The 15,505-nt window shown below is 43.8% G+C and overlaps 1 protein-coding gene across 3 annotated transcripts in view; it reads right to left on the reverse strand.

Annotated features, from left to right (window-relative positions):
* The window catches only part of ltbp1 (latent transforming growth factor beta binding protein 1), a 64,607-nt gene that overhangs the window by 20,017 nt on the left and 29,085 nt on the right, over positions 1-15,505 (reverse strand). For 2 of the 3 annotated variants that reach the window (XM_055227419.1, XM_033980153.2), the window contains exons 5-14: positions 12,619-12,786; positions 11,636-11,866; positions 10,736-10,995; positions 9,984-10,086; positions 9,176-9,235; positions 7,855-7,977; positions 6,678-6,863; positions 5,125-5,370; positions 3,185-3,271; positions 1,653-1,778 (exon numbers count right to left, since the gene is read on the reverse strand). In XM_055227419.1, the coding sequence (XP_055083394.1) occupies positions 1,653-1,778; positions 3,185-3,271; positions 5,125-5,370; positions 6,678-6,863; positions 7,855-7,977; positions 9,176-9,235; positions 9,984-10,086; positions 10,736-10,995; positions 11,636-11,866; positions 12,619-12,786 (1,590 nt within the window). The remainder of the gene's footprint in view (positions 1-1,652; positions 1,779-3,184; positions 3,272-5,124; positions 5,371-6,677; positions 6,864-7,854; positions 7,978-9,175; positions 9,236-9,983; positions 10,087-10,735; positions 10,996-11,635; positions 11,867-12,618; positions 12,787-15,505) is intronic. The other variant, XM_055227420.1, reaches the window with a different exon arrangement.

A 15,505-nucleotide genomic window follows, 5' to 3' on the forward strand; every position in this document is an offset into this window, starting at 1 on the left:
CCAGACTGCGATACCAGATGTGAGCTGTATGTTGCACAGTATGGTATTCAACGTATCTATCACAGTGGATGGAGACAAGCATATGTCACCATCACGCCAAATTACAGGTCCAATCTGTGGAGAGGTGAGCTTGATCACAGTAAGAATGAAGGTTTTTCAAAGTATTTTGGGTAATAAAAAATCTGTACTTGAATACATGCAAAACAGATGAGTTTAATAAAATACTGCGGAACATCCCAGGCAAAGACATATTAGCTCCATGGAGATATGAGGACTCTTCATCATAAAAGTTTCTTAGTGAACCTTTAAAATAGACACGCTGGTCACAGTCCCTTATCCAAAAACACTACCTTGGATATCAGCAGCTCTTCATGCTCCTTATGGTCACACGCTCCAGTCCAGTTTCACTTAAGACCATAGTCTGTACATATAAATGGACATAGCTAAGCTGTTAGACGCTGCGTTCCATATAGGAAGTGAACATGTGCGTGCTTCCGGCTCCATCGACTCTGGCTCCAATTCACTTTACATTGAAAAGTTATAGCCTCTCTCTCTGTATCTGCTGCTGTCAGGCTCGTCATTTTGGTTTTTAAAATATTCATATTAACCCGCTCTACATGACCCTGTTTTTTTTGTTTCACTATTGTATCCATTAATCAATATATGAACATTAATAACAGACAAATCAGGCGCCTTCTTTCCCCAAGGTCACTCCCACTAGTGTTAGCAACAGGTTTGATTGACAACATTGTCAAACGCCTGTTCCCTGCTAAAACCAATGGTGTGGGTGAGAAGGGGTGTTACCTTCAAGAGCCTTACTCCAGATTGGCTCTTTGGTTGCTATGATACTCGGGGTCAGAATTCCAAATATGGAACTCAGTTCTAGATTCGCCTTTCAATCTGCTAGCCTCGATGAGCTTCATTTGACTGGAGCCGAACACTGTGGGTGACGTCACATTCACTTAGTCCACTTCTATCTACAGTCTATGGCTCAGACTCTGTAATAATCCACAGGTGAGTCATGTGACCACGTGAAGACCAAACTAAATGAGATTTGACTGAAAAACTCTGCTACAGTCCTGACCCAGACCTGAGACTGAACCAGGACTCACAGAGGGACTATACAGAGTGGCCGGACCACGCAAGACCACCTTTGATCCCAATAAAGTCCAGACTCTCACCTGAGACTTACATGAGCAGGTCTGGAATTATTATTAAGACAGCATCATGTTCACAGGGGTTTGGGTTTCATGTTACAGATAAATCAGACCGGAATTTCGACTGCTTTAGTCCTGGGTCAGGCCTGGTTCAGTCCTGGATTGGACCTGGTTTAGTCTTGGTTCAGTCCTGGTTAGTCCTGGTTTAGTCTTGGTTCAGTCCTGGTTCAGCCTTGGTTCTGACATTGTTCAATCCTGGTTTAGTCCTGGTTTAGTTTCAGGTTTAGTATTGGTCCAGTCCTGGTTCAGACCTGGTTAAATCCTGGTTTAGTCCTAGTTTAGTCCTGGTTTAGTCCCAGGTTTAGTCCCAGGTTTAGTCCTGGTTCTGTCATAGTTCAGACCTGGTTCAAGCCTGGTTTAGGCCTGTTTTAGTCCTGGTTTAGTCCTGGTCCAGTCCTGGTTCAAGCCTGGTCCAGACCTGGTTCTTGTCCTCACCTGTACATGTATTTAGCTGGTCGTCATGGTGATACCCATCAGGGCAGTGACAGGTGAAGCCCTGCGCAGAGTTGTAGCAGAGTCCCGGTCCACAGATGTAGGGGTTTATCTGGCACTCGTCCACCTCTGGAAAAAAAACACAAAAATTGTTATATATATGAAGAGTTTTTCCCTTTTTAATTATTCTTGTTTATATTTGCATTTATGTTTTATTAGTATTATTTTTGCACATTTGTGTACTTTAGAAGTGGAGTACAAGTAGTAGTAGGAGTAGTAGAAGCAGTTAGGTTAAACCACCATGTTTGTTTTGACCCAAATGGAGCCTGTGTCTCTCTGACTGGTTAATCCGCCTGTCAATCACGTCATCTTGAGGAGACAGGATACGGCTCCAGTCCCTCTCATCTTTGTAAAGTTTTGTCAAAGTGTGTGGTGAGTTGTTAGGTGTTTAATACTATGCAACTAGACTAGGGTTGTGTCCGAATGTCCCCCCCAGCCCCTGACCCCTCACTCTCTCCACAGACCTGCACTCTGTAGGGTCTGGGTGAAAAAAAAGTCTAGATGCTAAACTCTGATCAAATTTGATTTGTGTCATAAATATTGATCAAAATGGACTTTATGAACTAATAATAATCATACAAGTTTTTTATCAAGCTGGATCTCACGTTAACAGACTGGATTCTCCAGCTTTTTGTCTGTGATGTGGGAATTCTTGCTCTGTTAACAGCTCAAGCTAAGGTAAGTGGCTAACGCTATCAACTTTACACAGCAAGTTTGCTGCGTTAAGTGTTTTATCAACGGAGTGTTTTATTCATAATCAGGATCAACAGTGCAATAAGCCAGTGCTTCTATCTGCTGCTTTCTTTGGGGCCAGTTAAAGACCTGTCTCTGTCCGCTGTTGTTTTTCTAACACATTGTAGCCAATACTGACCCGTAGTGATCAGCGCTGGACACTTTTTTTCAAGGTGCATTGTGGGAAATTTTTAGTGCACTATTTTCTCACCAACTGGTGACTTGGATACCACTCAAAATGGCGTGACACCTAAATAGTGCCCCCTGTTGGGATTAGTGTGGACATTCAGGTGTTGTTAATGGTAAAAGTGGCAGTAGACGTTGTTCATGGCCTTTTGACAAAATCTAACACAGATTATGGTCCCTGTTCTTTTCGTCTGCACTCTGAGGTGGTTCAGGAGCCACTTTGGTAATGACGGGGTTAAAACCACAGGAGCCGCAGAGAGTACAGTCAAACCCCAGAAACTCAGGTCTCATCTTATGTATATGTGACCTGGAGAACACCAGGTCCATGATTTGAGGGACTTGAGTTCTACACATTGTCTACATGTTTCATGAGATAAAACTGAAGTATGTCTGTCGGGGTCACCATGTTTGTTTTGGCTCATTTGGGTAGCAGTAATAGCAGTAGTGGCAGTAGAAGTAATAGTAGTAGTAGTAGTAGTAGTAGTAGTAGAAGTAGTAGTGGCAGTAATAGCAATAGTAGTAGTAGTAGTAATAGTAGTGGTAGTAGTAGCACGTACCTGCATGCTGTGTTGGTGCCAGGTCTTGTCCTGCGTTGGAGGGGAGGATCTCCACTGGAGCTGGAGGAGATGTTTTCTCAATCAACTCTGAACAAACAAGAAGAAAGACCTGGTTTAGTCTCTGGTTTAGTCTCTGGTTTAGTCTCTGGTTTAGTCTCTGGTTTAGTCTCGGTTTAGTCTCGGTTTAGTCTCGGTTTAGTCTCGGTTTAGTCTCTGGTTTGTCTCTGGTTTAGTCTCTGGTTTAGTCTCGGTTTAGTCTCGGTTTAGTCTCGGTTTAGTCTCTGTTTAGTCTCTGTTTAGTCTCTGTTTAGTCTCTGTTTAGTCTCTGTTTTAGACCTAGTCTAGTCTTGGTTTTGCCTGTGTAGTGTTTGTGTATTAAATTCCATGGCTGTCGGCTGTTGGGATGAAGCTGTTATTACACTGATCCGATTCATTGTTGTGGTAGGATTGGACCTGACTAAGACCCGGTTTAGACCCGGTTTAGTCCTGGTTTGGTCCCAGTGAGATAAAGCTGTTATTATACTAATCCAGCTATTGTTGTGGTGGGTTTGGAGTTGCCAGGCGCCGCTGTCTCGGCTCCGTCTGCACTTTCATCTCCTCGGGTCTGACATGGTTTCGATTTTGGTTTGGTTTATTTTGAACTTGGAAAATAAAATCACTAATGCACAGATGTTCATTAGGTACTTACAAAACGGATACTTTGAATTGTGGTTTTAAAAAGTCCCACTTCAAAATCACTTTAGTCTGTTTATACTAACACAGAAGAATGCTGGACTTAGGGCCTGTTTTGTTTCATGTGGATAGGCCCAGAAATTAGAGAGATATCAAACATAAACCAGAACTGAACCAGGACTAAAGTAGGACTGAACCAGGACTAAAACGGGACTAAATCAGAGCCGTATGTGGATAGGCCCACTAATTACAGAGATATTAACCATAAATCAGGCCAACACATTTGTAATCTGACAGGACACTGACCTGTCTCCAGCTCAGGTTAAACTATTGATATTTTGCAGCTGATGTCATCAACATTTCATGGGGTGTGATGCTAACTAAAGGCACTGCTCTGTCAGGAGCGCTATTAGACTTTAAAGGTCCTATATTACACAAAATTGACTCTTGTGAGCTTTAGCTCATGTTATAATGCTGTTCCCTCATAAACAGACCTGGAGTTGTGTTTTGTTTCATTCACACATGTTTGAGTAACACTTTATTATTAGTCTACATCTCCAAAGCTCAAAATGCTCTGTTCCACCTTGTGATATCATTAAGTGGTAGGTTTCATGTTAACTTCTCTTTTTTACCTTTAGTTCAGTTGGATAATTTCAAACCAATTATCCAAATGATTCTAGTAAAGGTGTATGAAGTTTGAAAACAGTGGAGCACTTCCTGTATTGCCACATGACATCACAAGGTGGAACAGAGTGTTTTCTGTTTGAGAAGAGAACTGCTAAATATGGCAAAACAAGTCCAGGTCTGTTTGTGATGAGGAAATTATAACAGATCAGAGAATTGAGTCATATGGGGCCTTTAATGTGAGCTTTGTTTCAACACATCTAACCATAAGGAACTGACTTATCTGAACTACAACAGATGAGCTGATTTGTGCTGATAAAGTCCCTCTCAAAAAACATTACAGTCACAAGCTAACTAGCATTAGACAGTTTTTCAGTTAGTCACTCTCACTTTTTTGCTGAAAATCAAACTCCTAAATGACCATAAATGCTCGGACTGATCACAGGCTCCTGAAAATGTTGGCTGTATTTGCTAATATGTGCATTGTGTCACCATGGTAACTGCTGAACATTTCATCATAGGCATAAATGTAGAACACCCACAGCCCAATGTCACTGCAAAGTATCAATAGGGAATCTACAATGTGCTGATGTCACAAGAACGCAGCCTACTGGACTGGACTAAACCTCAGCTGTGGATCTGACCTGGGAGGGGCTGCTCTGTGTACCCGAAAGCCACCACTGGGCTCTCAGGGGTGGGCAGAGGTGCAGGGGCTGGCCTCGGGACCGGTGGTGGAGCTGGTTGTGGTTCAGGTTGTGGTTCCGGTTGGGGCTGAGGTCTCTGTACAGCTGGGATCGGTTGCACTGGCTCTTGGGGCACCACATGCTTATACACTGGGTTTGGGAGGACGGTGTAGCCGATTCCTCCAGGACAAATCTCCTTGAACTTAGCTGCAAAAGGACAAGAGTTTATCAAGTTAAACGGCAGACAAGAACACAAGACACATTAGCTTATATGAGGTAGTACTGATCTTATGAAGCAAATGGAGGGTGTTCTCACCACGGCACTGACGTCATGAGAAACCACAAATAAAATGGATGCTATGGGAGGATGTGACTTGTCAGTTGCTTATCCAGCCAAAACCACAAGCTTTTTACATTACTTTACGACATACTCTGTTGTATTGATACTTTGCAGCTGATGTTGTCAACATGGGGATAACTGGGTGAAGCTAACTGTAGGCACTGCTCTCTCTGAAGCTCTGTTACTCAAGTTAGACTTGAGCTTAGCTGGACCACAACAGGTGAGCTGATTTGTGCTGTTAAACACATCCCTGTCAAATAACATTAGCATTAGCCAACAGTTTTTCAGGTAGCCGCTCTCACTTTTTTGTTGAAAATCAAACTTCTAAACAGGACCATGAATGCTTGGATTGCTCACAGGCTCTTGGAATATGTGATAAATAGTTTACAAGTCTTAATAAAAATTGACAGTGCAATGCCAAAGTGCCAGAGTCCAGTCTCAAACCAGCAACCTTCTCCAGGCGTGTGATGTAACCTCAACACTACAGCGGACTCAGGACATAATAAACTCTCAAAGCTTTTTGTTTGTCAGTTTCTCAGCTCACACAATCAAGTTTAACTGGTGCCAGCTGTGAAGGAAACGGCATGCTGGGTAATAGATTCAAGTGCATGTGCAGAGTGGGATTCGAACTACGGTCAAGTCCGGCCTCTAAACAGCTGTTGTTTGTTGCACTTGGCACTATGGTTTGGTTTCAGGCCCTTCTGCAGAAGGATTTGAAATCAAACCTGTATATATATAAATGGACATAGCTAATCTGCTAGCCGCCACATTCCAAACAGGACGTGAGCATGGGTGGAATTTGGCTCCATTGAGTCTGGCTCCAATTCACTTTTTACTGAAATACAGTGGCCCCCCTCTCTGTAACCGCTGTTGTCACTGGTCATTTTGGTCATAAAATGTTCGTATTAACCCACTCTACATCATCCTGGCGTTTTTATTTCTCTATTATGTCCGTAAATCAATATATGATCATTAATAACAAACAAATCAGCTGCCCTCTTTCCCCGAGGCAATCCTGCAAGGATCAATCAACCTGTTGCTAACACTATCAGAGAAGGGTACTATGGTTAGACTAACAGGAAGGAGGAGGGATTGGCTGGTTAGGCAACCTATAGAGTAGGCGTGTCTTACCTGTTCAGGGGCAGAGTTTACCTTTACGGTGGGCATGTCTTACCTGTTCCAAGGGAGGGGCAGCGGTCACAGTGGGGGCCCCAGGCTTTACCCACGCTGCAGCAGCAGAGGGCCCTGGTGAGCTGAGCCGACACTGGGTGGAGACACTGTCGGCCGGAGCCCACCAATCGGAAACACGCACCCTTCTCCTCTGGTACGGGGGGTGGAGCAGGGGGGAGGGAGGGGTCGTCTGCACCATGAGAGAAGGAACACCAGACCCAGAGAGGAGAGACCACCGGACCCACAATCACAGAGAGAGGGACCGCCAAAGGACCACCAAACCCAACAGAGAGAGAGAGAGAGAGATGGACCCTTCACCAAAGAGTTACACCAAAACACAAAGACGAGCATGTTTCCAGAGAATGGTCCGTTTAAAGTGTGTACAGGCAGTTTTAATAGCATTATCTACTGTTCCTCATCAATTTTGGCAACTTTAGTGCAAACTTGGTACATTTGCAGCTTTCTGGTATATGCTGCCTCCAGCGGTGTCTCCAATTTGAAGTACTATGTGACATTGCTCAGGACTGCTCTGATTAAAGCCAGGAGTTTCTGATTACAAACACCTGTCTGCAACCTTTAAACATGGGTTAGTTACATTTTTAACCAAGTAAAAGTTGTAATGTGGGAACCAAAGGCACTTTCACATTCTCCATGGAGATATATCAGTTTTATGCCATACTGTAGAATATTACAGCTGAAGGAACAACATTTACATGGAAACAAACACGAAGAGACCCTCCTGCAGGACAGATAAGAGTCAGGTTTGTGGAGATGCAAGCCCGTTCACAGCGGGGATGAATGTTTTCCAGTGTAATAAACGTAATCAAAATGAAAAAAAAAACAAAAACATCCTTCTATTTTAATCTATTATTTGGCTAAAAAGTTACATACTGTGGCCTTAAATAGTTGACAAGTCACTATTTTATCACATTAATTGTTGCAGCTCTACCACAGAACCAAAAGTATTTAATTATTTTGTGTATACACACACGTTACTTAAATCTCCTTAAAACATGCTTGTTTTCAACTATAAAAGAGAGTACTGAAGATAAGAAAGACTCAGAAAACCTGCAGTTTTTCATGCACCTGAACACACCACAAAGAGCTGCGTTCAAAGGATGTGTTTAAGGAAAACAGGTTTTGCAAATGTAAAATATTGAAAAAAATTCAAATAGACTCACGCATGCAGAGGGTGAGGCTGGAGTCGGGCATGAACCCAGAGTGACACGAGCATCGGTAACTTCCCAATGTGTTCAGACAGTTTCCATTCGGACAGATCCCAGGAACCATGCACTCGTCTACATCTGAAGAGGAATATGGAATCAGTTAAAACAGCAAGCAGAGATGAAGGGGCCTTACAACCCTTGGGACCACAGAAGGGCACACTCCAGTGCGAGGGCTACATATCAACCCTGGCTTCACATTTGATTCAATATTTCCAGTATGACGTTGCCGAAAAATATTTCTGTCCCACTTTAACTTTGTAGGGGGCTCTGTAGAGCCATTTTCAAAGATAGTTTCTTCTACGCATCATTATGTCAAGTTCATCAAAATACAACGCTGCATTGGGTTTGTCTAAATCCAACCATGTTTGGAAAGAATACCGATTTTGATGCTTTCAAAATGGCTGCTTCATTAAGAGCTCAGGTTATGAAAATTATTTGAACAACTTTTGACCCCAGATATGTCCTGATGATGCTGCCTCAGGTGGGTGGACGTGGATCAAGTTTGAAACAATAACATCACTACAAACATACAAGACCCAGTACTTTGCCCCTGTGTTGAACCTGTCATTACTGAGACTTACTTATGAGAAAAGTATTTATTTCATGGATCTGTGATAAGACCGGATAAGACACTTCCGCTCTGTCCCCGGGCGAAATTGACTAGTGGCCATCCAGGTACTGAGAGCACAATGTAATAGAGGGTTAGAGTGAGTACACCTGACCTCTGACCATAGAACACAGTGTGTTTATGTGAATTCAAACTGCCCGTGTTCTGACAGGGCATCCAGAGCTTTCACAAAAGGTTGATTCTGTATAATTATTATGAAGTTTCAAACATGAACCATTTACAATTTAGCCCAGCCCACTCTGAGCCTGCGCTAGCTCCACTCTAACAGCTATCACTCTGATTGTGCAAAGCTGGTCACATGCTGCACTTTGTGGCTATACCAGCTTGTCAAAGCCTGATTTGGTCAGATTTCAGAACCTAAGCCTGGTTAGTACTTGGTTGGGAGACTGCTGGGAATATGAGGTGCCATAAAAGGCGCTAAATAAATCCAATAATAAATTAATTTATGAATTATTAATTGCATGATGCTTGTCTCTGTTGTAACATGGGTGGGAGGAGCTAGGCCAGTATTGAGGATGTAATGCGGAGGAAAACATCTTTTTTTACAACACAACACCATCTTTAGTTCAGATGAGGATTATATATCCATGGTTTATTCTGTGCTCTATAAAATTAAAGTGACGGTGAATGGTGAGTTGTGGTCAGTACCTTGGCAGTGAGACGCGTTGACTCTCCTGTATCCGTGAGGACAGTCAATCAGAGGCACAGCTGGAGCAGAGCAGACACACACAGGATCATTATAACAGAAATATGTTTCGTTTTCATATTTACACAGTGATGTGGCATTAACAGATCGTCCATGGGTTTCAAAATGATTCAATTTAATTTAAAATCCAAAACTAAATATTTTATCTTTTGAAGGCTGAAGAGCTCTCAAAATGGCGCCTATAAACAGGACGCTGAAACCCCTGGATAAATTCTAGGGAGGATCAGTCAGTATTATAATACTTCAGAGCCCAAACACTCCACCTGCTGATGTCATGAGGGGCTGTTCCTCTGTGTTTCTAAAGTCCACTCTTCACTGGACTCAGAGCCTGTGCTGTAACAGCTCAGATATCTTTATTTAAACCTGGGAGAGGACTAAATACAGTGTGGAGGTGACACATTTCCATACTTGTCACTCGGGGCTCTGGATCTAAATTTGAAACAGTTCATATTCACCACTCTCATGTGTTGGGGTCCCTGGGCCATGTGTTGGGGTCCCTGGGCCATGTGTTGGGGTCCCTCAAGAAATTTAAAACACTGATCATTACCACAGGCTGCATAAAGAAGTGGACTAAGGGAGTGTAATGTCACCCACAGTGTTCGGCTCCAGCCAAATGAAGCTCATCGAGGCTAGCAGTTATAGCGGCTAACTTGGAGGCGAGTTCCATTTGGAATTTCGACCGAGAGTATCATAGTAACCAAAGAGCCAATCAGGAGCAAGACTGTTGACGGTAACTCCTAAAGACAGTACCTGGTTTGTTGGGACACTTGTTGCATTGGTGGAAGCCCCAGGACGTCCCGATGGAGTTACAGCACTGCTCCTGCTTTGAAAGCCCAGGCAGGACTTTACCACACTGAGGCCAGAGGAGAGAAAAAGATTAAATATCAGATAAAGTCAAGTATAACATGAAACTCCATTAATACATCAACATTAAGTTTATAGTCTGAGTTCACATAACATCAGCACTTTAAAATCCCTGTAGTTCAATGCTGGATGAAGTACTCAATGTTGTTACTTAAGTAAAAGTACCGATACAGAGGTAAAAAGTTATTCAAGTAAAAGTATCACATGAAAATATCTGCTTAAGTAAAAGTATTTAAGTACCTGTTTAAAATGCACTTTAAGAGTAAAAAGTAAACGTATTTGACACAAGTGTTGTTCATTTGTTAAAGTGTAAATGTAGTCATATAGATTAAAAATTATTAATATTTTGGCCAGAGTAACAATATGAATCAGTTTTCAGACTAACTGAAAAACTGTTGGCTAATGCTAGTTAGCTTGTGACTGTTAAGTTACTTGAAAGGGACACACAAGCACAAATCAGCTCACCCGTTGTAGTTCAGATAAATCAGTTCTTTATGGTCAGATTATATTAAAACAAAGCTCAGATTAAAGTCTAACTTCAGTAACAGATCTTCAAACAGAGTAGTGCCTCAGTTAGCATTATCATCAGCTGCAAAGTATTAATAATATAGTTTGTGTTTGTAATATTAGTTTCTTACCTGTGTGCCGGTGGTCTCCTGAAAGCACCGGCCCAAAGTGTTCTTGGACGCTGGATAAACTGAATGAGGAGGCAATTTGTAACTGTAGTACGAGTAGGAGGAACCAGGTGAGTACATGAGGGAGGAGCCCGGGGAGGAGGGGGCGGAGCCAGGTGAGAGGTGGGCGGGGTTGAAGTTGTCCACCTGTGACACCTGGTGCACTTGGACCGACGCCTCTGGAGGATGTTTGACATGGACGTTCACATAACTGGGATTCTGAACTGAAGAGACAGAGAGGAAGAAGTGGAACAAATCCCATGCATTTGAGAACATGTGTGTAGAGGTCTATAGACTACAGGGTTTACACCGAAAAAGACCCCATGAAGACACAGGGAGGGCATCTGACACACAGGGAGTGAGGTTTAGGTGTGGAGTGTGGTGCGGGTGTGTACTGTTACCTGAAGTGTGTACTGTTACCTGAAGTGTGTACTGTTACCTGAAGTGTGTACTGTTACCTGAAGTGTGTGCTGTTACCTGAAGTGTGTGCTGTTACCTGAAGTGTGTGCTGTTACCTGAAGTGTGTGCTGTTACCTGAAGTGTGTGCTGTTACCTGAAGTGTGTGCTGTTACCTGAAGTGTGTGCTGTTACTTGAAGTGCACACTGTTACATGGGGTGTGTGCTGCTGTCACCTGAGGTGCGTGCTGTTACCTGGAGTGTGTGCTATTGTCTGAGGTGCACGTTGTTACCTGGGGTGTGTCCAGTTACCTGGGGTGTGCGCTGTTACCTGAAGTGTGTGCTGTTGTCTGAAGTGCGCAGTTACCTGGAGTGTGTAGGGTTATCTGAGGTGTGTGCTGTTACCTGGAGTGTGTGCTACTTTTACTTGGAGTGTGTGCTGCTGTTACCTGAGGTGTGTGCTGTTACCTGGGGTGTGTCCATTTCCATAGGTGAGGGGCAGGGTGTGTGTGGAGTGGACCTGTGTCCCTGCAGCGGCCCCGGTGTCTGCCACCTGATATTGCTGCTGTTGGTGGTACTGCTGCTCCCCCTGGTGATGAACAGGCATCTGGCAGAATTTCCCAGTGAAAGTGGGTGGGCACTGGCACTTGTCCCGAGAGCTGCACTTTCCTCCGTTTATACAAGGCAGATGGCACACCACTGCAAAGGACAACAAGGGGTTAAACGGGTTTATACTAGGCTTAAATCAGGATTGAACCAGGACTGAACCAGGATTCAACCAGGACTAAACCAAGACTAAACCAAGACTAAACCAGGACTAAACCAAGACTAAACCAGAACTAAGTGAGGACTTAACCATGAATAAAGCAGGAGTCCAGGGCTAAACCAGGGACTAAACAGACTAAAAATGACTAAAACAGGGCTAACCCAGGACTAAACCAGGACTAAACAAGCACCAACACAAAGACTAAACCAGCTCTAAACCACTTGACTAGATTAAGACTAAACCAAGAATAAACCAGGAAAAACCAGGACTAAACAGGAGGCAGCGTTTCTGTTTTGGAGGTGAAATAAACTTTGATTTTCAGACTTCAGACTCTGCACTCAGGCGCTAAAACCACAAGACCCAACGAGTTCAGACCTGTCCCAGATCTAGGACTATGCCACACCCACAGGATCATGGGAAATACTGAGCAAAAACGTCCACACAGACACATACAGGTGAAGTGTTCACACACACACACGTACAGGTGAAGCATCCCTGTCACACACACATGTCCTTACACTCACACAGGTACAGGTGAAGTGTCCTTGTCTCACACACACATACGTATGTACAAGCACACACACACACACACCTCCTCACACACACGCATGTACACCCCCACACACACACACACACACACACACACCCCCACACACACACACACATACAGGTGAAGAGCACTGACCCACTCTGAAGTTGGGGGCTGTTAGCGTGTCTGTTGATCGGCCGTTCTCGCTGATGATGGTGGTGGTGTTGCCTTGGTGACACGTGTTTCTGCAGGCTCCGCCCACACAGGTGAATTTACAGATGGTTGGAGTGAAGACCACCTTTATCCTCCCAGTGTGGTTCCCCCCTGAGAGTGAGGGAGGGAGGAAGGGAGGGGAGTAGAGAGAGAGAGTGAGAAAGACATAGAGAGAGCATAAGAGGGAGGGAGGAAGGGAGGGGAGTAGAGAGAGAGTGAAAAAGACATAGAGAGAGAGAGTAAGAAGGAGGGGAGAGAGTAAGAAGGACAGAGGGAGGGGAGTAGAGAGAGAGAGAGACAAGGGGGAGAGAACAAGGGGGAGGGAGAGAGAGGCAGGGAGAGGGAGGGTGAAAGAAAGGGATGGAGAGAGATAGAGATGGAGGGAGTGACAGGGGTAGGAAGGGAGAGAGGCAGGGAGTGTGGGAGGAAGGGAGGAAAGGAGAGAGAAAGGGGGAGGGACAGAGAGGGGGAGAGAGAGAGGGAGAGAGGGGAAGAGAGAGAGCGAGTCAGAGAGAGGGGGGAGAGAGAGAGCGAGAGGGAGGGAGAGAGGCAGGGACAAGGAGGGTGAGAGGGAGGGATGGATGGAGAGAGAAAGAGAGGGAGGGAGAAAGAGGGTTGGAGTGTTGGAGGGAGGGAGAGAAAAGGAGAGATACAGAGGGGGAAAGAGGGAGAGAGAGGGGGGAGAGGGAGGGAGAGATATTAAACCGATCAATATGTACACAAAATGACACTTGCTGCTGATGTCATTAATATTCCCTGGATCTGTGATGCTAACTAAAGGCACTGCTCTGTCTGTCTGTGGCTCTATTACACTTTAATCTGAGCTTTGTTGCAAAACAATCTGACCATAGTCTGGACACTACAAGAGTGAGAGTGGGTTAGATGGTGTGTCCAGGCTAAAATACTGGGACGGGGTCAGATGCTGCAGTGTCCCGGCCGACCAAGTGACCAAACGAATTCACTTTGGTGGAAAATCTGTTTGCGTTTCCTCTGCTCTGGCATTTTACACCTCCTTGTCTCTGTGGAGATGTTACTGATTTGGCTGGAATATTCCACACTATAGGATTAAGCCAAATAAAATCTATCTCCAAGTTACAGGTTAGATCTGTGGAGAGGTGACCCAGCTGACAATAGCAGGGCATGTTTTTACCAGGCATTTTTTAGCAATAAATATTCTTGTAAGAGCTGTTTCTCAGACTGTAGACTGATGATGTCATACTCCAGACGGGGTCAGGGGTCACACAGAGTTTTATTGATTACATTGGACTTTACTATGAAATATCCAAAAGGCAAATTCACAAATGTTGATCCTGATCATTTCTATTAGGGACAAGACCCAAGAACTCACTTTGTTACAACACACATCTGTGCTTGAACAAGATTCACTTTATCAACTCCATCTGTGTTAAATTTGATTGGCCAATAAAATGTTATGACATCACCTGAAACACAGCAATTAAATGAATGCAAGCTGGATATGTGTAATGCTGTAATGTGGAACATTTAGGCCAAACAATAACATCTCCATGACAATACCCATTACCAAAAAAGTCACACGGTGCACCTTTAAAGAGGAGGTATTTTACTTCTATGGAGTATTAACTGTAACACATAACATACTTGGATCACTAGGTTACTTTTTATTGTTTTGAAAATGCTATATTCACCCAAAACAACGTACTATGTTTTTTAAGCTTCACTTTTAAGCTTCACTTCGCTAAGTCACTCCCCCTTCAGAGCGCTACCACAACACAATCAGCTGCATCCCACTAATGAAACTACTGGACATCACATCAGGTTTGTCAAGTTGCTGTCTACAGTTTTGTATCATGTTTTTGTTTATTTATGGAGAATTGTCGTGTGGGAGCATGGGTGATGTAGGCTTGTGGGCGGAGCCTTGTACAGAATCTTACTGCTTACTGTAAGGAGGGTTTGGATAGGGCCCGGGAGAGATTGAACAGCATTTTGGGAGAAAGTTCAAAAAAGTGAATTTTGTCCAATACCCTCTTTTTTTTAAATGTGAGAATTGAAGTGTCAAATAGATAGAGTTTACACAGACTTTGGGGGTAAACAGTATTTGTTGTATCTGAGCATGTGCAGAACCATGACACAAATCAGGCAGGGAGTCACATAAGGGAGGTAACAGGTCAGAGGTCAAAGGTCAGGGGCCAGGGGTGACAGCATGACCAATCAGATCCAGTCTCACTCAAGAGCAATGACTTTGAACATGCACTAAATCTCTGCTCAGGCTGTGATCTATTACACACATGCCACTATGCTCTTGGGCAAGACACTCCACCTCTGACAGAGATGGGGCCAGTGTAAGAAATGTGACAAATGTTTGTTTGATTTATGTGTTTGGTTAAAGCCTCTGTCCTTGATCTGTCCCTCATTTTAAACAGTTTGCAGTGGTCCAAAGTTATTCCTCACTTACCTCATGCATTCTGACCATCCTAATTATTCACCATGATGAGTTTATAAGCGTTTTTCAGAGTTTTGCTAACAACAGCTAGCTAAGAGTGCACGAGCATTATTTCCTGATTCAAAGAGGATAAAAATGCAGATAGTACACAGTAAACAATTCTGTTCTGGTTCTAATCCTGTTTAAGTCCTGGTTTAGTCCTGGTTTAGTCCTGTTGTCCCCATAGTTTAGCTCAGGCCTGTTTTAGTGCTGGTTTAATCCTAGTATAGTCCAGCTTTAGTCCTGTTTTAGTCCTGCTTTAGTCCCGGTTCTGTCCTGGTCTTTGTATTCCAGTGGTGAGGGCACATCTGGAAAAGTGTTCTGTTGAATCGGAGCCCAGAGCGGCTACTGTCTGGACCAAGACCAGAC

The sequence above is a fragment of the Periophthalmus magnuspinnatus genome, chromosome 15 (genome assembly GCF_009829125.3).
Source record: "Periophthalmus magnuspinnatus isolate fPerMag1 chromosome 15, fPerMag1.2.pri, whole genome shotgun sequence".
Lineage (NCBI taxonomy): Eukaryota > Metazoa > Chordata > Actinopteri > Gobiiformes > Gobiidae > Periophthalmus > Periophthalmus magnuspinnatus.